General features: G+C 36.2%; 1 protein-coding gene across 1 annotated transcript; it reads right to left on the bottom strand.

Moving 5' to 3' along the window:
- Positions 1–999: 999 nt before the first annotated feature.
- Positions 1000–21836, bottom strand: LOC148843723 (syntaxin-22-like). Its single transcript, XM_088958465.1, has 7 exons — positions 21355–21836; positions 12055–12148; positions 8810–8949; positions 8412–8490; positions 4125–4278; positions 3934–4034; positions 1000–1384 (listed from the first exon to the last, which is right to left on the bottom strand). Exons 1-7 carry the CDS (start codon positions 21540–21542, stop codon positions 1319–1321), a joined length of 822 nt encoding a protein of 273 aa, XP_088814591.1. The 5' UTR covers positions 21543–21836; the 3' UTR covers positions 1000–1318.
- Between the last annotated feature and the right edge of the window lie 996 nt (positions 21837–22832).

The following is a 22832-nucleotide window of genomic DNA, read 5'->3' as shown; positions in this document are numbered from 1 at the left end:
TGTAATTTCTATTAGTTTTATGCATTTTTTTTGGTGTTTTGTTTAACTTTTATTTTATTTCCTGCAATTTCTATTATTTTTGTGTAATTTTCATTATTTTATCTAATTAAATGGGTTGGGTTGGGTTAGGTTGGGTCAAGGTGGGTTTGGGTTAAACCCAACCCATTTAATTCTATCTAACTGGGTCATTAATGGGTTGGTGGGTCAGATGGGCTGAGTTGAAGCTCAACCCAAACTGAACCCAACCCAACCTGCCCAATTGCCACCCCTAGCTATTTTGTAAAGTGCACTACCACAAAGGTAAGCCATTAGAGCAGGACCAATAGCGTAAGCAAAACAAAGAAATAGCAAGTAGAATGGAGAAACAAAAAATATTGAATTTATTGATAATTCCACAATATGGTAAGCATAAACACCTGAAAACTTCAAAATAACAACTTCCAAACACAAAAAATCAGAATAGAAAGGGGATAGAAACATCCCTTCCCCACCCCCCCACGCAAGTAAAAGCAGAAATTGAAGATTATACACAACCAATACCTCACAATATATATTGCTAGCATCAAAGAGGGATGTGTGTGTATGTTCTTATCAGAACTCATGTAACAAAGACAAGTAAATTGGTTGAATTGTCACTAGACAAATTTCTTACTATGTTTCATCCGAAGACCTTTTTTAGAAAAAAAAAATGACTTGATTAACAACTAAATGACCTTATTGGTTGAACTGCTGACTAACTTGGATATGACTTTTTTTTAGTTCCTACTTGGGTAACACAATAATATTCTTGCTTTCTATTTTTGTATTTTCTAGCCATTTCCATCATAAATCTCATTCTTCACAAATATTCTTGTTTAATATGACAAATGTGTTTTATTAGACATGATCAAATTTTCTATAAATTTGACCCCAAATGGTTGAAGTGCTTACCTCCAAGTTGGTTTTAAAAATATACGTTTTTATACTCCTAAAATTATTGTGTATTTTTAGCAAGGAGAATGGAGAAACAAAGAATATTGAATTTATTGATAATAGATTGATCATTCAACAATGTGGTAAACACAAACGCTTGAAAACTTCAAAATTACAACTATCAAATACAAAAACTTGAATAGAAATGGAATAAAGAAAAGTGAAAGCAACTAAAGATTATACACAACCAATGACCTACAATATATGTTTCTTAGCTTGAAAGAGGTCTATAGTCAAGATAAATCTAACCAAGCCAAGACCTCCTGCAAAACATGATAACTAAAACATAGCTAAGACATCAGACCTCGTTTCCGAACAGATGTGGTAAGGACAACAATTTCGTTGATTAAGCTGCAAGGACTACGATCACGATGAGCAGAACAATCCCAAATATCACCAATAGCAGGCATGTCTGGCATGGGGAAATTTCATATATCGTTAACAAAATAAATGAAAAATTTTTATCAGAACTCATTTAACAAAGACAATTTGGAACGCGATGAACTGGTGGATTTTTCCTTTCAGCCTAAAGACCTCTTCAAATATTCTTGTAATTTAACTTGTGATTGACCTGAACAGCCAAATTGATTGAATTTTCACCAGACAAAAAAAGACCATCGACTTGGTTGACAACTAGATGATCTTACTAGTTGAATTGATGAACTACTTGACCAAGTCAATGGGCTATGGGTAAAACATTAATTCTTGTTTTTTATTTTTGTATTTTTAGCCATTTCCTTCATAAATAATCATAATTCTCATTTTTCACAAATATTCTTGTTTAATATGACAGATGTCTTATTAAAGACATGCTCAAAATTTCTATAAATTTGACCCAGAAGGTTGAACTGCTCAACTCCAGGTCAGTTTTAAAAATATATGTTTTTATATTATTAAAATTTGTGTATGAATTTAATTAGCAGAATTTAATGATGAGAAACAAAAAGAAACCTTAAATATAGGACTTAAATGAGAACACAATCAAATGATAAGTAGCGTTCAAAACTTCAAATTAGATTCCCTACCCTCACAATAAAGAGTGACCAAATTAAAAAGGAGGCAATTTCAGTTAAAAAAATCCAAAATCCAAGATCTCATCTTTGCCCAAAATTTTCTAGAAGTTTTCTTTATTTTTGTACTTTTTATTTTTTATATTCTTTAAATTTATATTATTTAATATGGCTTCATGGGTTGACCAATTTGACTGAAATGTTTGAACTGCTTAACCACCACCTAGATGGAAAAGAATGGTTTCATTTCCTATCAATTGTAAAAATATAGGTTTCTATATTTTAAAATTATTGTGAATGAATTAAATCATCATCGTCCAAGCATCATCCCAACTACATGGAGTCAACTACATGAGTCTTATTTTGTCATTCTGTTTTCTATTTAATAGCATATTCATTGTTAAAGTATGAGTGCTTAAACTGTTTTCATACTACTTCAACCCATGTTTCAACCCATGTCCTTTTTAGTCTACCCTAGCCCCTTCAACTTGCAAAAAAATTATTAAGGGTGTTGTCGATCATCTTCTATGCATGTCAATGGCTCATGTTAGTATATGTTTAGTCAATTCATCTTTGATCAGTGCAAATGAATAAGGCTAAGTGATGAACCTTGGTGAAAACCCATCATAATTAGTCGAATTTAATGTGAGAAACAAAAATACCTTACATTTAAGACTCAATGAGAGAGAGAGTGAGTTAATACCTTAAATATGGGACTTAATGAGAAGTAACACAATTACACAATGGACTGAAATGTTGTGTTCAAATTATGTTTTCTACCCTCACAATGGAGAGGGACGAAATTCAAGAGGAAGGGTATTTAGTCAAGAAAAAGTCTAGAAATCCAAGACCACATTTATGTCGGAAATTTTCTAGAAGTTTTCCTTAATTTCTATAATTTTATTAGCATTTTTATCTATTTTTAAATTTTTATTATTTAATTATGGTTTCATGAGTGGACCCATTTGACCCAAATGATTGAATTGCTTACCTGCCATCTAGATAAAAAAAATGGTTTCATTTCTAGGTTTGTTTTAAAAATATAGGTTTTATACTATTAAAATTATTGTAATTAGTAGCTTTTAATGACAAGAAACATAAACACCTTAAATATAGGATTCAACGAGAGTGGGAGATAATACCTTAAATATGGACTTAATAACAGGGAACATAATGGACTAAAAAGCAAGGTTTTTAAAACCGACCAGGACAACGAACCGGTCAGGGGTCTGGTTCCCGAGTTGAACAATCAGACCGTTTGAACCGAACGAACGACCCGTTCTAACAAAAAAATAAAAAATAAAAACCGGCCAAACCATCGAACAATTCGACTGCCTAGGTTAGCGGTTTGTTGACCAAATCAATGGTTTTGGGGGAAATAATGGTTATGGGATAAAACGGAACCGGTCACCTGACTGGTTCTCGATTTTCCCGATCCGACCATCCGGTCTGGTCCGATTTTGAAAACCATGCTAAAAAGTAATGCTCAAATTGTTTAGTTAAAAAATTCCAAACATCGAAGACCTCATTTGTGCCCAAAATTTTCTACAAGTTTCTCTATTTTCTCTATTTTTGCTTTTTTATCTATTTTGTAAACTTTTATTATTTAATTATGACTTCATGGGCTAAACTATTTGATCCAAATGGTTGAACTGCTTAGCTACCACTTAGACAAAATTAAACAAAAAAAGTTTCATTTGCAAGTAGGTTTTATTCTATTAAGATTATTATGTATGGTTATTTAGTGGAATTTAATGATGAGAAACATAAATAACTTAAATAATGGATTCAATAAGAGTGTGTTTTTGTGTGTGTAAATTAGCCTTCCAAGTTCAACATCTTGCTTCATTGGTGTCACACTACAGCCGAAAGTCCAAACAAGAGAGGCAAGATGTCTATGGTGCAGGAGCCATGGTATATTTTTCTAAAAACAAAACTCAGTAAAACTTACCAGAGATGAATTTGCTCTTTGGGTTTTGGATGCTTTTGCAAGTTGTTTTCTTGCCTCGGTAGTTGCACCATGAGATCTTTCAATATGAGAGTCAATTTCCTCTGCAAGTACAGAAGTTCATTACAGTTAGTATAGCATGATAGACAAAGATTTACAAGATCAATCCCAAAAAAAAGGATGTAATGACTGACCAATCATTGCTCCCTGATCATGAACAAGTACCGCCAGATCTTTGAATATCTCATTCACCTCACCAAGTTGTTGTTGTATTTCTTGGATCCCTTGCTCTCTTTCCTCAATGATGGCCTCATTGAAAACAATCTCATTATCTAGTAACAAGACCTCCTGCCTGAAGCACAAAACAAATAGAAGTTGAAGCTACTGCACTATTATCCAACAAGGAAATCCTATATTCAACACTTCAATGAATTGTCAACTCAAAGAACAAATGACTTACTAACTTTTATCTAATGAAACATTGTACAGGATAGCACCCTACCAAAGGCTGGAGGTGCTCCACTTTTCTCTACATATAGCTGGTAGACAGACACATGCATCAATGTGTTTGCATATGAAACTCAACACCCACAGATTGCCAAAGTCATTATTAAGCACTTTATTTGATGGTTAGGGCCCATGGGAAAGTAGATTGATTGCCCTTCCACTAAACTTTGGAATTGTCTCAAAGACTGATTGCTTCATAGGATTTTCCATGGTTTCAATCACTTCCCATTTGCAATCTGACAGAAATACAGATACAGGTATCCCATTTATTATGCCCATATCATGTTTCTATATCTAGTTTTTGAAGCCAAGTGTCATGTTTTTTATCAGCAACACAATGAAAATTTGTTCATTAATTAAAAGAGGTACAACAAGAGGAGAACAATACAGCCCTAGCTTCCCAACCCACCCATACACTTCATATCACAAGCCCAGAAAAGATGTTGTCCATTGACTCCCTGCTTAGCTAGGTAATCACCTAAACCATTTGCTAATCTCTGAAACCAAGCGTCATTTCTTTTTTATAATTAACAAATAACAATTTTATTGATTGGTTAAAAAGAGACTACTTCCAATTATAGAGTAAGATAATGACAGTTGCAATAAAGAGAGAAAGGTTAACTTACCCCACTTACCAACATACTTCTTTCATCCGGTTGCATGCTATTATGCCTAGATACCTGTATATGCCTAGCATGCCCAATAGCAAATACTTCTAGATGTAATTGCATTAACAGTGTAACACTTTAAAATATGTAAGATAATGTGTTTTAACAAATTATGCCAAGAAAAATCTGCACATTTTAGTAATTTAATAATAATAAATTTGGAAAAATATAAATCCTTTTTCATAAATTTGGAAAGATATAAATCTTGTAAAATGACATTTACTTTGGCAAATCTATATCTATACTACTATTAAAAGCAGTGTTTTAAAAGTGCAAGGTGCAAGGACCAATTTGCACTTGAGGCACAAGGCACAAGGCAAGGTGCGTGCCTTTTTGAAGCAAGGCGCAAAAATACAAAAAATTGCTAAAGAATAAAAAAAATGTTAGAAAATTCAAAAAAATGCAAAAATATTAAACATAATATTAATAAGAAATATAAACTTAAATTTTAAAATTAGTGGCTTAAAGAACCAATTATCTAAAATTAAAATTCATAAACATAACATGTAAAGCATATTCAAATGAAAATTTAAAAATAAAATCAAACATATAAAGCATTTTAAAGCATGTCAAGCCCCCAATCTCTTTTTTTTCTCAATTGCATTACTTCAAATAGCTAATGTGATGTAAAACATATTACATTCCTAATTCTACAAGCCACCTTTGTGCCACGCCCCTCGAGGCAAGCCCAAACAAGTCCATGTTAGGGCCTTAAATTCTAAATTCTCACACAAAAATAATGATTTTATAATTTTATTTGCCTTTTAATAAGATATTTTGTTAAGATGAATGAATGAACAACATTAGCAAATAGGGGGTTCTCAGAGCTTCGGTGAGTGAGCAAACTAGAGCAGCGTGGTCGGGCTTGCCTCAAAGGGTGTGGTTAGAACTCTAGGGGGCTTCGCCCCTAGCCCAGCCAGTAGGTTCAAAAAAGGCAAAAACACGTACAATTTTCAAAAGGCGCTCACCTGGGCCAAGGCACAAGGCGCATCAGACACACTAGGCGCACGTCTTTTGGAAGCCTAGGACTTGGGCGAGGCGCCTACCATAAAATGTGCCTCGCCTGTGTGCCTAGGCGCACCTTTTAAATCGTTGATTAAAACTGTAAATGAGTGGAACTTTTACTTGTCTAAAATACCCCCAATTTTTAAATTTGGTTGCTCTCTATTTGTAAGGTTAAAAATGTAACTTAAACAACACTTTTCTCCTCATTCAAATCCGTTGCATTAAGTATTATATTTAAGGTATTAACTCCCATTAACATTCATTAAATCTTATTCTTGACTAGAAAACCCCTACTTTTGAATTTGCATACGAGCTTCAAACTTCTGTCAATCCTCCTCTAATACCATGTAGATTCAAAGAGAAGGAGAAGAGAAACAACAAGGCCCTGTTTGTTTGCAAGTAAATATGCATGGGAAAGTTGGTCAATAGGTATCTTTTTCCCATTGACCAACTTTCCTATGTTCTTTTTGCATTAAGCAATGGGCCCCGCAGTAAAGTTACCCTTATTTTCCTGGGTAAAACTTACCCATCTCCCAGGTGGGTGGGTAACTTTCCCATCTAAGAGAATTTTTTAAAAAACATGATGGGACCATTTTACCCATTTTAATAGTTACTTTTTGTGGGTAGAAATGTCCTTTTATTATTTACCTGGGAATCCTGAAAATCAAAACATGGGTAAGTGCACTTACCCAAGTAAATGTTTCCTGGGTAACATTTACCTAGGTAAGTGCACTTACCCAGATAAGCTGCACTATTACAAACGAACAAGGCCCAAGAGGGAAAGAGAATGTTTGGCAAAAGATGTCAGTGGCAATCCTCAGGCTGACTTATATATTAGGGTGTTTAAAAGATATAAAAAATTACACAAGTACTCCTGATGATAATATATCTAGAATAAACAACCCTAAGTCCTAACAACAATATCAAAGGTAGGTCTGCGCTGAATACTTGGTTATGGTTTCCTCCACATTCCTGTTGTTGTCAAAATACAGTTGATAGGTCCCTTCCCCATAGAAGAGTAGGTAGAAAAAGTTTTCAGAGTACATGACCTCTCCTAAAACCAAGGAAGTGTAATGAACTAGCCAATTGATTGAATAAATGTGGTGGCAAGACTTCTCAACTCAAATAAACTCAACAAAGCCTTGTCCCACCATAAGGGGTTGAAGGTGGCAAGATATATATGTTCAATAAAAGCAGTGCTATCAATACAGTGAAGCAATGAGTTGACGTGATGACTAGTTGATTAAGAAAACAAAGATATGTTCTACATTAAGATATTGATGCAATTTCATAAATAAGTTAATATAACAGTAATTATGCAAGAAAAGTGACATTTAGCATTTAGTTTACAGTCTTTGTTTTGAAAACAAAGAAAAAGTGCAACCTTGACTATTTAATGTGCCCTTTATTTGTGGTAACTCCACACCAACACACCATTGAGTAGAAGAAAGCTTAAAAGAACTTCTCCACTGCCTTCTTTTATTTTTATGTTTTTTATTTTATATACCATCATCCAATACTGTTTTATCACAAACAAATATATAAACTAACAGCATCAATATGAAAAAAAATGTAAAAAATTATTTTATATCATTTCAAACAATTAGAAATAAAAACAGACAAATAAAGCTTTAAAATGGTTTTGTGGTTGACCGTGTTAGGTTAATCAATTAGTTGAACTAGTCAATATTTAGTCATCCTAGGCAACCCATGAGTATTGACCGACTAATTAGTGATGCAGTTATCTGGCCCTCAACTGACTAGTCAATAATTAGTTGAAACATTGATAACACTGAAGAGAAGTTACAAGCTTTGCCTTTAAATGACCATTAAACTGATACTGTGATCATATAGCAATCCACAGGCAGGATCCTGTGGCTCACAAGTGAGGATTTAAATTCCAATACCAGAATATTGGCATGGCAAAAACTGGAATTTTTGAAGTTTTCCAACAAAAACCTCAGCTAAGCTTGGTTGTTTCTTTCTTTGGAGTTTTTTCCTCTGACCAATTTATCATGTGCCTTCTCACCTGCAATTTCTCCTATTACCTCTCTACCTCATCTTTTTTAATTTGAAGGTCATGTTCATATGCTTTTCTTGTGGATCATTTCATTGAACCTCATTATAAGAACCACATCCAAAAGAACATAAAACACAATTTAGGTGAAGGAAGAAACACAAGGCCATTGCAACTAGTTTGATGAGCATTGATAATGATATGATAATAATATTTTTAGTATGAAGAACAGAAAAATCAATGTATAAACTAGCATACCAACAAATACAGATCAGGAGCTAAACTTGCCTTCTAGACTCTACAAGAAGAGCACGCTCTTCAGGGCTCTTATCTGAAGTTATGTCAAGCTCGCTCGCAGTGTAGCTGTATCAAAAATGATTAAAAGCATAATATTAGAAAAATATTTACATCTAAATCAAACAGAATAATTGTATCAAAATGATTAAAAGAATAATATTAGGGAAAATATGCATCTAAACCATACAGAACCATCGTATTTTCATCACTACCAAACATTAATCCACTAGATTAAAATGAATTGATGGATATTTCCAACCTATCATGTTTCAGAAACTATTTTTAACTTGACAGCTATGCTCATCTCTTGACATAAAACCATTATATTACACATAGATATTGTTCTGCATTCACTAGAGGGAGGGGAAATAGTTTCAACAATTACTTGGAAGGAAGTATTGCTTGGGGAATGAAAGGGGTGTATGCTGTTTCCCTCTCAGCTGCAAGCCGTTGTGCCTTCTGAAACTCTTTAAGAACTGCCTGGAAATCTTTTGCAAGCTTAGCATCAGCAATCTTCTTGCTTGCCTGCAATTTGAACATTTAAGCACAAGAACTCCATATTAAAAGAAGCATCCATCTACAAAAAAATAACAATTAAATAGAAAGTTATTCAATATACAAGATTTTTAAAGGTTTTAAGGGACATAAGCACAAGGTTTTTCCAATATATAATGGCATATTTGGGATTGCCATTAGGGGAAAATGCATCTCAAATGTTATTTGGGATCCCATACTGGAGCAATAGATCAGAGACTGGCTACTTGGAAGACCAAATATTCATCTAAGGGGCAACCAAACAAAAGCTAACATTAATCTGGATTGTTCTCTCTTCTCTTCACATTTACTACTTGTCATTATTCCCATACCTGCAGCGGAGCTGGAAAATTGGAACAAAAATGTAAAACATTTTATGGAAGGGTTGGAAGGAAGACACAAGTAAAGTAACCTTTTGGATGGGGGGACCAAATTCTTCTTTAAGTCCTTTTGCTCTTTTTTTGTGTAGTCAGGCTTCCTGGTTAAGGAGATTTAGACTAGGCCTGTTCCCCCTAAAATTATTGTGTTTTGCTGGGAGGTGTTTTGTAGAAAAATAAATATTTTAGACTGCTTGTAGAAGAAAAGGCCTTTCATGTGTTGTCCCCCCTACTTGGTGTATACTTTGCAGGGCTAATGGTGAGGATTGTTCCCACTTACTTTTATCTATTCTTTGTTGTTGCTATTTGGAATGGGATCTTTGCAGTGTTTGGATGCAGGTGGAACCTAACTACAGAGGTAAGAAGCTTCCTAAATGTCAAGGATTGCATCTTTTACTAGGGCAATTCATTGGTTAAGATCTTTGGACTCCTTTTAACCCTTTTCCTTCAATGATCTTTGGAGGAATTGGTTAGCCCTGGCAAATAGCTCTTCCAAGAAGGATAGAATTACTACAGTGTGGAGTCCTCCTGAAGGTTGTGTAAAGCTGAATTTTGATGGAAGTAGCTGGGCAACCCAGGCCCTTCTGGCATAGGAGGGGTATTGAGAAGATAAGGGCAGAAACATTTTAGCCTTGTTGCCTAATGGGAATAGGAGACTCTAATAGGGCTGAATTACTAGTGGCTATACACGGCATTCAGGTAGCAAACCAACTTGGAATCGAGAACCTAATAATTGAAGGAGATTTCAAAGTCTTGGGGTGGGTGACAGATCCGGTTTCAGTCATATGGTGCTACAGGGGCATCTTCAGGAAAGCTAACTAGTTAACAAGGAATATGAATGGTAACTTACATTGGTTGGGCAGGTCAGCAAATGCTTTAGCTGATTGTCTTGCTAAACAAGTGGCCAATAGGGAACAGTTGTACTGGGATGCTTTGTAATGTGTTTTCTTGGTTTGATGTAATTCCCGCTGTAGGTGGGGTAAGGCTTGGTTGGGGAGTGGTCTCTTTGAAAGACAGAGAGAGGCCCGGTGAGTAGGGGAATAGGCTTTTGGGGTTAAGGATACTGAGGCAAGGGAGCGGAGAGAGAGTGTACTTGAGTGATGGGTGCCAAATGCTAAGGATCAAATAAATTTCAATACGAAGAGGATCTCTAATTATGGGGGAGATCCTGAGATCCTAAAAGGTAGGAGATAAGAGTATTTGCAACGTATCGGGAAAGGGAATATTGGATTCGCTTTCACCACGTGTCTCATGAGGATCTTCCCGAGGATTGGCTTTCCCTCTCCTCAAGATTCCTCATTACTCACGTGTGCTACTACCTTTTGCACGGTTTAACTTAATTGACATGGCATTGATGACATCATCACTTGGCGGGCGCCACTTTGTTGACTCCACGTGGCGTTTTGCCACGTCTTTTTGCTGTCGCAGGTTCCATGTCCCTTCGAGCGCACGTGGGCCTCGCCATGGGCTTGGCCTGGGTTTCTCTTGATCTGGGTCGCGAGTGGGCTTGCAAGTTGCTGGTTTATCACACGCTTTGGTGGGCGTAGGTTCATCACACATTCGAGTAGGCTTGAGGCACTTGGATGGGTTCGATCATGGTTTCCTTTGGTTTGGGCACCGAGTAGGCCCGGTGGACCGCAGGTTTATCACAATTTTGCGATACACGTTGTGAGTTTATCGCAGGGTTGATGGTGTGTTGCGGGTTCATCACAGCATGGGGATTGGCTGTGGGTTGTTCGCACGCAACTTTGCGGTGTTAATCTTGATGTCTGAGGGTCTGAGCGAGCACTATGTACCTATAACCGCTTTATAAGGAGAGGTCGCATCTCGTGCCTCTCCTTAGGCTGTTTGCAATATTTTCATCTTTTGATAATAAAATTCTCTTTCATTCATCAAAAGAAGGGTTGGAAGGAAGACCTAAGGTGCACCTAGTTCAATGGAAGAATGTGTGATCTTCTCTAACAGATGGTGGGCTTGGTATGAGGATCAGAGCTTTGAACACTGCCTTCCTTGGAAAGTAGTGGTGGAGGTTTAGTACGGAAGAAGAGTGTTCTTCTCTAACAGATGGTGGGTTTGGTCTGGGGAGGATCAAAGCATTGAACACAGTTGATAATGCTCAATCAGATGTGAACCTGCCTCAACATGCTAGTCACCATGGTTTCAAATGTCCATATATTTCCTAATATTTCCATTTCCATAGTTACTGACACAAAAATTTACTAGAACTAACATTTCCTAGTGGACACCATGTGGAGTACAAGAGATGGTATTATAACATAAGTTGGTAACAATATTATAACATATATTTCCTAGTGAACTAACATTTCCTAGTGGACACAAAAATTGACTAGCAATGTCATTGCCTGCCTAATGGACATGATTACCACTTTGAGCCAGCTTGAAATTCGTTTCAAACATTAAGTTAAATCTTAGTTTTCGTTTGTGTAATAAATTTTTGGTTATCTTCTTTCATCATTTCATAAAATATCATTATATATTATTGCATATTTTGCAATGTTCCCAACATGTCTATAACTTTTACAAAATTTTCATACAATATTTCTGACATTTCTGACATGTTTCCAATATTTGGATGACTGACATTTTAAACCTTTCTAGTCACTAACCACCAACCATCTTGTCTCTACCAGGAAAATCTGGAAGTAAAGAGAAACCCATTTGAGATTATATAACAGAAGAAAAATGCATCTGAACTTACACTAACTTTGCTACTCTGGTCTGTTTCACTAACTTGTTTAAGTTTTGCTGAAGTGTCTTTCACTAACTGCCCAATATGTAGCCTTGTCTTATGCCTGTGAAACATATGAGTATATTACAAATATCACTCAAGGAAAAAAAGGTTCACCATGCAATAATTAAACAATCCATTGTTATTTGAAGAAAACAAAATTCAGTCAATTAAAAGCAAATAAAATGTCTCAAGTAGGAGGTGTTGTGTTTCTCAAATGATTTGTGTATTTAAAATTACAAACACAAGCAAGAGCCATGTAGAAAATTTTGCATTTGACGATACTAAATTGAATTCTCATACGGATAAAATAAAAAGAATGATCATTTAAAAAAATAGTAGCTAAAATAGCTACCCAAACCAGACAAAAGGAATGCAAATTAGTGGATTTCAAGCATCAAGCTTTTCATACCTCCATCCTTCAGATTTTGATCATCCTGTCTCTTTTTTTATTCTTGGCTTTATTTATCCCTTAGTAAAACTGCAAGTCACTATATTTGTTTCTATAAATCTTCTTTTCTTTTGACTTCTTTTATAGTATACTGTTTCATGTCTCATGTCAACAGATGGAAGAAAAAAAAAAAAGAAAAGAAAAGAAAAGAAAAGAACAAAGAGACATTTTCTCAAGAAGAAACTTTCAGAAAGGAGAAAACATTAAAATACATAGAGCTCCACAAAATCCAGGAGAAGAAACATGTAAGTACCAATTACATATATAAATACAATGATAAAATAGATACAAACATACCCCATCAGGCTCATCTAAACCCTGTATTGGAAAGAACTCCTAACTAAACCATCTGCTGCAGAGTTTGACTGCATAAGAGTCCTGATGAATGAAACGTTGGATATAGAAGCTACAAATGGAACTGTTAGAGTTGGCTAAGGAAGGGTATTTCTGTCTTTTTATCATAAGTTAAGATGTGCTTTGTCTATTTGTACTGTGTTAAGTTACGTGTCCCATAGTTAAGTAGGGGCATATTAGACATTGTATCATGCATTGACAATATATATATATATATGGTCAGATGGGAGAGTCTTTTTGTCTTCTCAGTACGACAGTTCTCTCCTCCTTCCTCTTCTCTTCTTTTCTTCTTCTTCTCTCTCTCTTTTCTATATCTCTGAACCTGGTTTGATTGAGCTATCAACACATGGTATCAGAGCAATAAACAGGAGAGAAGAAAACTACAGCTTCAAGTTGTTGGTACTACGACCAGTCCTTCTCCCCTTCTTTCCTTTTATTTTTTTTTCTGGGCTGCGCAACCTGGATTAAGGGCAAGAGAAGGCTGTGGTAATCGATAGAGGTCTGCGGTAACTTATTCTGGTTCTCCTAGGGTTACTATGGTCTGGATTACAGGTGAGAGAGGAGTGCAACAGCCCTAGTTGGTGGTTTTTGGACTGCTGTCACCATGTGTGACAGCCCTAGTGGTCGTGATTATGTTTGTAGTGGTTTGAACCCTCTACCGAGCAGTTTCAAGAGGGATTTCTTATCAAATGGTGGCTTGTGTTATTAGAAGTCGTGTTTTTTTATGCTGACAGCAGTGGCCGAATGTGTGTTTAGGTAGTATCGTGGTGGTTGGATGAGGAGGTACTGTAAGGTGGTGAGTGAACTGGTGTAGTATTCAAATAACAACATTAGGTGTGTCTGGATTGATAATTTTTTTTCTAGAAGGGCAGAACCAGTTTCTTGAATTGAAATCTTGATGATGTCAATAGGAGATGTCAGTGGTGACCAGAAATCGAGTGTGATGATTTCCTTAGATTTTTAAATGTGCAAATGACATCCATTAAACTCAACGATGAAAATTATGTGCCATGGGCTAAGTCAGTGAAAGTGTTTCTTAAGGCCAAGAAGAAGGTAAAACATTTGAGGGAGGAGAAACCTATAGCTGAATCTCCGGGTTTTAGTGACTAGAAGCAGGAAGATGCTCAAATCATGACGTGGTTGTGCCGTTGTGCAACAGTATGGAACCCAAAATCAGTGTCAACTTTATGTTCTTAGATATAGCAAAGGAGATAAGGGAGCATGCTAAGAAATTCTATTCTGGCCAAGACAATACTATGAGAGTCTATCAGCTTTATAAGGAGTATTTCAGTTTGCAGCAGGGAAATTAGACCCTTTAAGAGTATTATGCCAGTATGAGAAATCTTCAGAATGAACTTAATGTCTATCATCCCTTAACTCCAGATGTCAAAATTCAGCAACAACAAAGGGAGCAACTTGATGTTACATGGTTCTTAGTAGTGTCGAAATCAAAAGATGAACCTATCAGAGCACAGATATTGGGTGGATCTGCCCTTCCCACTCTAGAGGAAGTGTTTGCCCGTCTGCATAGGATCTCTCTTGGACACACAAAGGGTACCATAACTTCTAATAGATCAACAATTGTTGGAGCACAAGGAGGAGCTTATGCAAACATAGCAGGATGTCATACAGTTCAAGGGAGTCGTGATAACCTCATGTTTGGTCATAATCATGGTATTGGTGGAGGTCGTGATTCAAGGGGAGGCCATGATTGAGGAAGAGAAAGCACTACTAGGAAATGTACACACTATGGAATGGACGGACAATTAATTTCTGTTATGATTTACATGGGCCACCCTCCACATGGGCTAATCATGCCGTTGTTGGTGGCAATGAAGTCAATGATAATCAGCCGGTTGATCCAACACCTTCTACATCTACAACTACTTTCGAGAAGGAGATGATGAGTGTCCCAAGAGATGAGTATGAGAGGTTCCTTCAAGCTACTTCACAACAGAATATTGCCACCCTTGCCCATTCCATTCAGGTATGGCTTGCCTAGCATCAAAACCTTCCCCTTGGATAATTGACTCTTGAGCCTCTGATCACATAACCGAGACTCCAAGTGTGTTTTCCTCCCTTTCTCAAACCTCCACATCACATAATGTTACCCTAGCCAATGGTTCTACTTCCCCCATTTATGGTGTTAGTAATGTTGACATTGCATCTCTTCCCTTGTCTTTTGCGTTATATATACCTAATTTTCCATTCAATCTTATGTTTGTTAGTAAACTAACCAAGTCTCTCAATTGTTCTATCACTTTTTACCCTTCCTCTTGTGCTTTTCAGGATCTCAAGACGGGGAAGAAAATTGGTGGAGGGCATGAAGCTGGTGGGTTGTATTATCTTGATGGTGGTGGATCCACAGTTGCACTTCAGACTTCATTGGCTCCTCTCCAGTGGCATTGCAGACTTGGTCATCCATCTCTTAAAGCTCTCAAGCTACTTGTTCCATCATTGAGTTGTTTGTCTTCCTTGTAGTGTGAGTCGTGTCAGTATGGGAAACACCATCGGGTTTCTTTTCATCCCAGTGTTGATAGTCGTATGTTGAGTCCTTTTGCTTTAGCTCATTCAGATGTCTGGGGTCTGATTAGAATTGAGTCCTATAATCGTTACAAGTACTTTGTTATTTTTGTTAATGACTGTTCAAGAATGACATGGATTTATTTAATGAAAGAAATGAGTGACTTATTCTCCATTTTCCAAAAATTTCATGCTGAGATACGTACACAACTTGGTGTTCCAATTAAAATTCTTCATTCAGACAATGGTAGAGAGTATTTCCTTACTTCATTTCAACAGTATTTGGAGCAACATGGCATTATTCATTAGACCTCCTATGCATCCATCCCCCAACAAAATGTGGTGGCAGAGAGGAAGAACCGACATTTACTTGAAACAACTTGGTCCCTTCTCATCATATGAATGTTCCTAAACGTTTTTGGAATGATGCAGTGCTTACAGCTTGTTTCCTCATTAGTCACGTGCCTTCATTCATTCTTGGCAGTCGTTCTCCGTTTTCTATTTTGTTTCCCACTCTATCTCCATATCCCTCGACTCCCAGGATCTTCAAATGTGTGTGCTTTGTTCATAATCTTGGCCCTGGTTTAGATAAGTTGGATGCATGCTCGATTAAGTGCATCTTCCTTGGCTACTCTAGGACTTAGAAAGGGTATAAATGCTACAACCCCATTACTCAAAAGTCATTTGTCTGTCCTGATGTTGCATTTTTTTAGCCTGTGCCATTCTTCTCAGGTCCTGATATGTCTCTCTCTCCCGTAGAGGTTCCTCTTCCTCTTCCAGTTGATGATCCCATTCTTGTTGTTCTTGTTGTGACCGAATCTCCACCTCCTCCAATGCAAAATCATACTGAATGACCACCAATCCGCCAAGTGTATACTCACCAACAAAGACCAGCACCTCCTCTAACTTCTACTTTGTCTACAGATCTAGTTTCTTCTACACCAGAGTTGACTTCTGAACTTGATCTTCCTATTGCATTGTGGAAAGGTAAGTGTAGTTGTACTTTGCATCCTATAACCAATTATGTTTTTGTCTCTCACCCTTCCGCTTCACATCACCAAATTGTTTCTCTGTTATCTTTTGTGTATACTCCTAAGAATGTGGAAAGGTACACATTCACCCTTCCGCTTCACATCGCCAAATTTGTTTCTCTGTTATCTTCTGTGTCTACTCCTAAGAACGTGGAAAGGTACACATAATTGGTTATAGGATGCAAAGTACACCAGAGTTGCTTTCTAAACTTGATCTTCCTATTGCATTGTGGAAAGGTAAGCGTAGTTGTACCTTGCATCCTATAACCAATTATGTTTTTGTCTCTCACCCTTCCGCTTCACATCGCCAATTTGTTTCTCTGTTATCTTCTGTGTCTACTCCTAAGAATGTCTAGGAGGCTCTTACCTCACTAGGGTGGCATCAAGCTATGGAAAAGGAACTCTCTGCACTTCAACACAATCACACATAGGAATTCACCAATCTTCCTCCAGGTAAGCATGTTGTTGGTTGTAAATGGGTGTATACTGTTAAATATCCACCAGATGGGAGAGTGGAACGGTTGAAAGCCTGAACTGGCTGCCAAAGGATATTCTCAATTATATGGTGTAGATTATGTGGAAACCTTTTTCCCTATTGCTAAGATTGGCTCAATTCGTATTTTGATTTCATTAATAGTTACGCATGATTGACCCCTGTTTCAGCTTGACCTTAAAAATGCCTTCCTCCACGGAGATCTTCTAGAGAAAGTGTACATGGAGCAACCACCAGGGTTTGTTGCTCAGGGGGAGGATGGTAAGGTGTGTAAACTCAAGAAGGCAATTTATGGGCTCAAACACTCCCCCGTTGCTTGGTTTGGCAAGTTCAATGAAGTAGTGAAAGAGTACGGAATGAGACAATGTCAAGTTGACCACTTAGTGTTTAGCTATGATTCTAAAGCCGAAAAGATTTTGCTAGTGCTTTACGTGGATGACATAGTCATAACTGGCAGCGAGGGAGAATCTCTTATTCTAGTTTGTCTTCATCTTGAGGAAGAATCTCCATAGCCACTTACCCATAACAGACAAATTCCTCCTCACAATTTCACCCATCTCTAGATCTCCATCGTTCTTCCTTGTACACGCCATTCTCAAGTCTATAAGGTATATCTTTTAGGATTCTCCTAGCTTCCCAAAAATGCTCTTCATGATCTTCTCGAATCTCTTTGCTACTACAGCTAGGATCTTGAATAGTTAAGGAAGTGAAGGGAAAAATGGCAAGAGTAGACCTAATTCGGGTGAATCTCCTTTCTAAAGCGATGTAGTTCCTTTTCCAAGAATCCAACTTTTTTGTAAATTTATATACACTACAGGATTCCAAAAGTTCTGTGACTTGGGATTGCCTCCTAAAGATAGCCTATAAGTAACACAAAGGCCACAAGGAAACCACACACCCTAAGAAGCAAAACACTCTACCACTCCCTGATCTAGATTAATACCCACTAAACAACTTTTGGAGAGGATAACTTTGAGGTTGGAAATTATTCCAAAGCATTGTACTAGCAATAGTAAATGACTCACAGCATATTCATCACTAGTCCCATAGAAAACAATATTTCAATCCATAAATAACAAATGCAAGGCCATCACTTCCTCCCCACCCAAGGTCCTTTTAATAGACCTCTATCATCAGCTCTAGAGAGAAGTCTGCTCAAAACATCTATTATTTGTATAAAGAGGAAGGGTGGGAGAGGGTCACCTTGCCTAAAGCCCTTCTTGGCTAGAAAGAAATTTTTAAGCATTATGTTCATTAGGATTGAGGAATTACACAACTATAAGCATCCCTTAATCCATTTTCTTCACCTCTCATCAATCCTTAGTACCTCCTCTAAAAAACTCCAATCCACCCTATCATAGGCTTCAAATCTAGTTTGCACACCCAGCCTTTTTTATTTGTCCTTTTCAGGTCCTAAACACACTCATTTGCAATTAAAATTGGATCAGTTATCAGCTTGCCATTAATGAATGCTCCTTGCTCTAAGGAAATAAAGGGAGGACCTCCTTGAGTCTGAGAGAAAGGACTTTAGCAATAATCTTGTAAAGACTACCTACCAAGCTAATAGGCTGAGTGAGAGGCCCCGGCTTTCTTTGGTATGAAAGCAACAAAAGTGGAGTTCATTCCAATGTTAATGTAAATGGAACTTTGTGAGAAGTATTCTACCAATCAACTTTGCATTGGCCAATGTCAAGAAAACCTAGAATTTCTGAACATAAGATCTTCTGTATCTATTTCAAGCAAGAGTTCTTTTTTATATAATTAGCCCATTGCTACAGCTCAACAAAGTCAATGTACCTCCAATATCTAGGTAATAAGGTCATAGAGGACAAGAACCAGTATGTTAAAAATGTAGGTACACCAAATAGCAGAGACAACATTAATAAATAGGGAAGCATGGTATCAAGCTGTAAACTTATAAAGGTGCTTCACAATGGACAATAAGCTTACTGCATCTGTGTATGATGGAAGACAACTGGTGCCTAGGGATGTAATCCATGAAAAACACAACTCTGTCACTGTCATCAATTAATTGAGCAGGATCACATCCATCAAGCCCACAATTCTGGCAAGATCGAGAGGGAGTGCTGTATAAGTATGGGAATTCAAAATCAAATCAATGAAGGAATTTCAAAAGAGGGCAGCAAATCCGCCAGACTTACTTCCATAGAACTCATGATGAATTTCCCCACAATTAAAACCCCAGCAGTCATAGACAATCTCTATCGAAAATGTTTCAGCTTCCCAAGGACTGATTGTGGAATTTAGAACACAAGCAATAACTGCTTAAGACTGCATTTGGGAGTATCTTCGGTGGACTTTTATGGTTTTTCATGTTTTCAAAGCCAAAAGCAGCTTAATTAGTCATTTGGATATGGAGAAAAAGGCCAAGTTAGGGAAATTTTAAATTGAGATAATGAAGCAGTTTCTCAAGTAAAGCTGAAGCAATCTTTTTCTACACTAGCTGGAGATGCTACAATAAAAAAAAAAAATGTGCCTTTAATATCCTTTCACAAAATGATGATTGACCCCTCAAACTTTCTAAAAACCCTCAAGTTAACTTTATAATATCTTATTAAAAATTTAAAATGACTTGGTTATCCTTTTATCTTAAGACCCAACTTTTTTATGATTTTATTCATGGATATCATCCATCGATATAAATATGCTTACCCAAATAGCTATAAGGTATGGTTAAGGTGCAAATAAACAGGATCTAAGAATCAAAAGGCACAACTAAGATGTTCGGTAAGAGAAATTGATTCCTAAAGAAATTCCTCAGAAATCATTGATTTTGCAGCATTTGGGAAATCATTGATTTCTCTAAAAAACATGTTTGGGTGAAATAACGCTGACATGGCATTTTCTCAAAACATATGCACTTGGGTTTTTTTAACATCAGACATGTCTCTGCCACATCAGAAATCATTTTGAGAATCACCCCCCAATTCAAGGAAGCTTTCTCCCTCAGCTTGAAGTGTTTCCCTTAAATACAGAAATTGAGAGTACTGATTCCTCTAATCATTTCTGAGGAATAGTCTTATGCAATTCTCAGAGTGATTAGAAAAATTGGCTGGTGTGACCAGATGAGAAAGTGGAATGGGATAATCAATTCCTCTTACCAAATGAGACATACGGTTCACTCAATATGATAAAGCGAGCCGGTCCTGATTCTTATGACATCAAGGTCAGGAAACAGTACATGGGCCCTGAATGACATCTCCACGGATGCAAATGAGACATACTGCAGTAGCATGTCTACCCTGAATGACAATTAGTACTTGACATATATCAACAAACTTTAGGCTCAACTCAAAGAGCAGGATTAAATGTTATACACCAGGTTTGAAAGACAAAGAGAGCTTCATGCTTAGGAAAAGATATAATGGGGATTCACATAATAAAAAGGTAATAGTGGGAGGAAAAGAAAAAGAAATAAAAGGAATTGAAGTATGGGTATAAAACCATTATCCTTATCTTAGTATTTGGACTTGAACTAGAAGAGAGCCATGTGATACTGGTGTTAAAAATATGCCCATCTTACATTCAGTTTCTTAACTGAAGTGGTTGTGGGTGAGCTTAAATACACCCATATTTAATTTCTTAATTTTTAAAATTCATAAAAAAACACAAAATTCTAAAGGGGTTGGGAAGCAATATGAAGAGTATAGTGTGGACAACTGCATTTTAGAATATAGTATAGATACCACTGATCAAAAGGAAAGGGATGATAGTAGAGTCTAGAAAAGTCACACTTCCCATAAAGTTCACATATAGCCAACAACATCTACAACAACCACATCTAAACCATTAGTATCAACTCTTGGATGGATTTGTTAGCTACAATCATAACATTTTTGTCATTAGCCCTTTTCAATAAAAAGTTATCAGTTGAATTATTTTCATTATATTCTTCTATTGAAAAATGTTCTGGATCACAGAAAGGTTAAAATCCTAGCCGTTGAACTAAAAGGTTGTGTTTCAGCAATATCCACCACGGCCCCCACTTGTTGGTGCATTAATCAAGAATTTTTGCTGCTCAGAAATTTGGCTCAGCTCAAGCTACTTTTTCTTTCTAGTTTTCAAAACATAGAAATACAGAAATCAATACGATCACACGCTTTCAATCTTTTGGCTACAAATATTCTATCAATATGTAAAAAAAGAAAAAAAGTATTATGTTCTAGATTAAACCGAATGCTATGTCGTATACAGAATTATTACTTCTCCCTCCACAACTCAATATCATCCACAATAGAAAAACAAATGCTTAGGAAAAACAGCAGGAGAACTAGTTAAGATACCACCAAACGCACAGGATAATTCAACCCAATTCAACTTGTAATTCGGCATATGTAAAGAAAGAGAAAAAAAAATAAAACGATTGGTGGAGGGGGACATGCAGCAACAGAACTCACAGCTTCTCCCGGAGTTCCGGCGTATCTTTGGGAGTCCCGAGGGTATTAACGAGGCGCTGAAACGTGGAGACGGCGGTGTTGATCTGAAACACGCCGGAAGCAACGGCCTGCGTCGAGTCCTGCTTCCCATTGATGTAATCACGCCTCGAAGCCAAAAGCCGACCAGATTCGAGATCCTGGAAGCTCATCTCTTCGGCCTAGAATTCTCAAAAAGAACTGATTGGTATCTTTCTGAAAACCTAGAGGCCCGTAATTGGCTAACTTCGAGAAGAATCCAGCGCCGAAATTGGGTTGTTGATCGGATTTAGGGCGAGAATTCGAAAACAACGCCGCGAATTGAGGAATAAAAAGGCTCCAAAATCCAAATTGAGGCGTTAAAGACAGGCAAAGAGGCAAGAAAAAGCAAAAAGAGAGAGAAAGCTGTGGCTTGGAAAGGTGTCTTCTATTTTTCTTCGACCAAAATAAAAGAACTATTTCGTAATATTTTATATTTTTGGGGTGTCAAAAATAAATAGAGAAAAATAATTGTTTATTCAGTTCCCGCCGGCGCGTCGACGTTGGTTTGGTCGAAACACGACACGTGGAATTTTATAGTCGTAAAGAATGACGGAAGTTTCGAACCTTGTACATTTAATTCCAAATTTCCAACCATACCAATGTACGATTTGGAATGCAGCTTCCAATCCAGACCGTTATACCAGAATCTATAGTCACAGATTGGACTCTAGCCCACCATTCATTCAAATCTTACTCCATCCATCCATCAACTAGCGAATCACCCCATAATAATTACGGGGCAATTATAAATTTATAACCATGAATTATTTTGGTTTTTTATTTTTGTTTTTTAATAATATTGTATTGTTTTATTTGATATATTTAATTTAAATAATTAAATTTAATATGGGTCCAGTGGAAACTTTTTTATAAATGCCCATGTGTCTAAAGTTAACTTTTTCTAGTTCTTACTTTTTTTCAGAATGGTATATATATATATTCGTGCTAATTAATACCATTTTATAGAAATTAAAAACTCTTTAATTAATTTTTATAAAATTGAGAATTATATTTAACAATTATTAAAAAGTATAAAATTTTAGTTATTACTACTATTGTAGTTAATAATTGAATGCGGATGAGGGGATATAATATTATAATGTTAGAAAATAAAATTATTAATTAATTTATATTGAATATATATATATATATATATATATATATATATTCGTGCTAATTAATACCATTTTATAGAAATTAAAAACTCTTTAATTAATTTCTATAAAATTGAGAATTATATTTAACAATTATTAAAAAGTATAAAATTTTAGTTATTACTATTATTGTAGTTAATAATTGAATGCAGATGAGGGGATATAATATTATAATGTTAGAAAATGAAATTATTAATTAATTTATATTGAAAAATAAAAGATAAATTAGTGTAATTTTGTTAGTAAATTACCTAATAAAAATGGTAT

This window comes from Nelumbo lutea, chromosome 8, assembly GCF_056320005.1.
Source record: "Nelumbo lutea isolate HS-2025 chromosome 8, American lotus-T2T, whole genome shotgun sequence".
NCBI lineage: Eukaryota > Viridiplantae > Streptophyta > Magnoliopsida > Proteales > Nelumbonaceae > Nelumbo > Nelumbo lutea.
This window is presented reverse-complemented; position numbering and strand designations above follow the sequence as displayed.

Coding starts and splice junctions, on each gene's coding strand:
- LOC148843723 (XM_088958465.1), bottom strand. CDS start 21,542: ATGAGCTTCCAGGATCTCGAATCTGGTCGGCTTTTGGCTTCGAGGCGT. Junction 12,149..21,354: donor CCGGAACTCCGGGAGAAGCT/GTGAGTTCTGTT, acceptor TATGTTTCACAG/GCATAAGACAAGGCTACATA. Junction 8,950..12,054: donor ACCAGAGTAGCAAAGTTAGT/GTAAGTTCAGAT, acceptor TTCAAATTGCAG/GCAAGCAAGAAGATTGCTGA.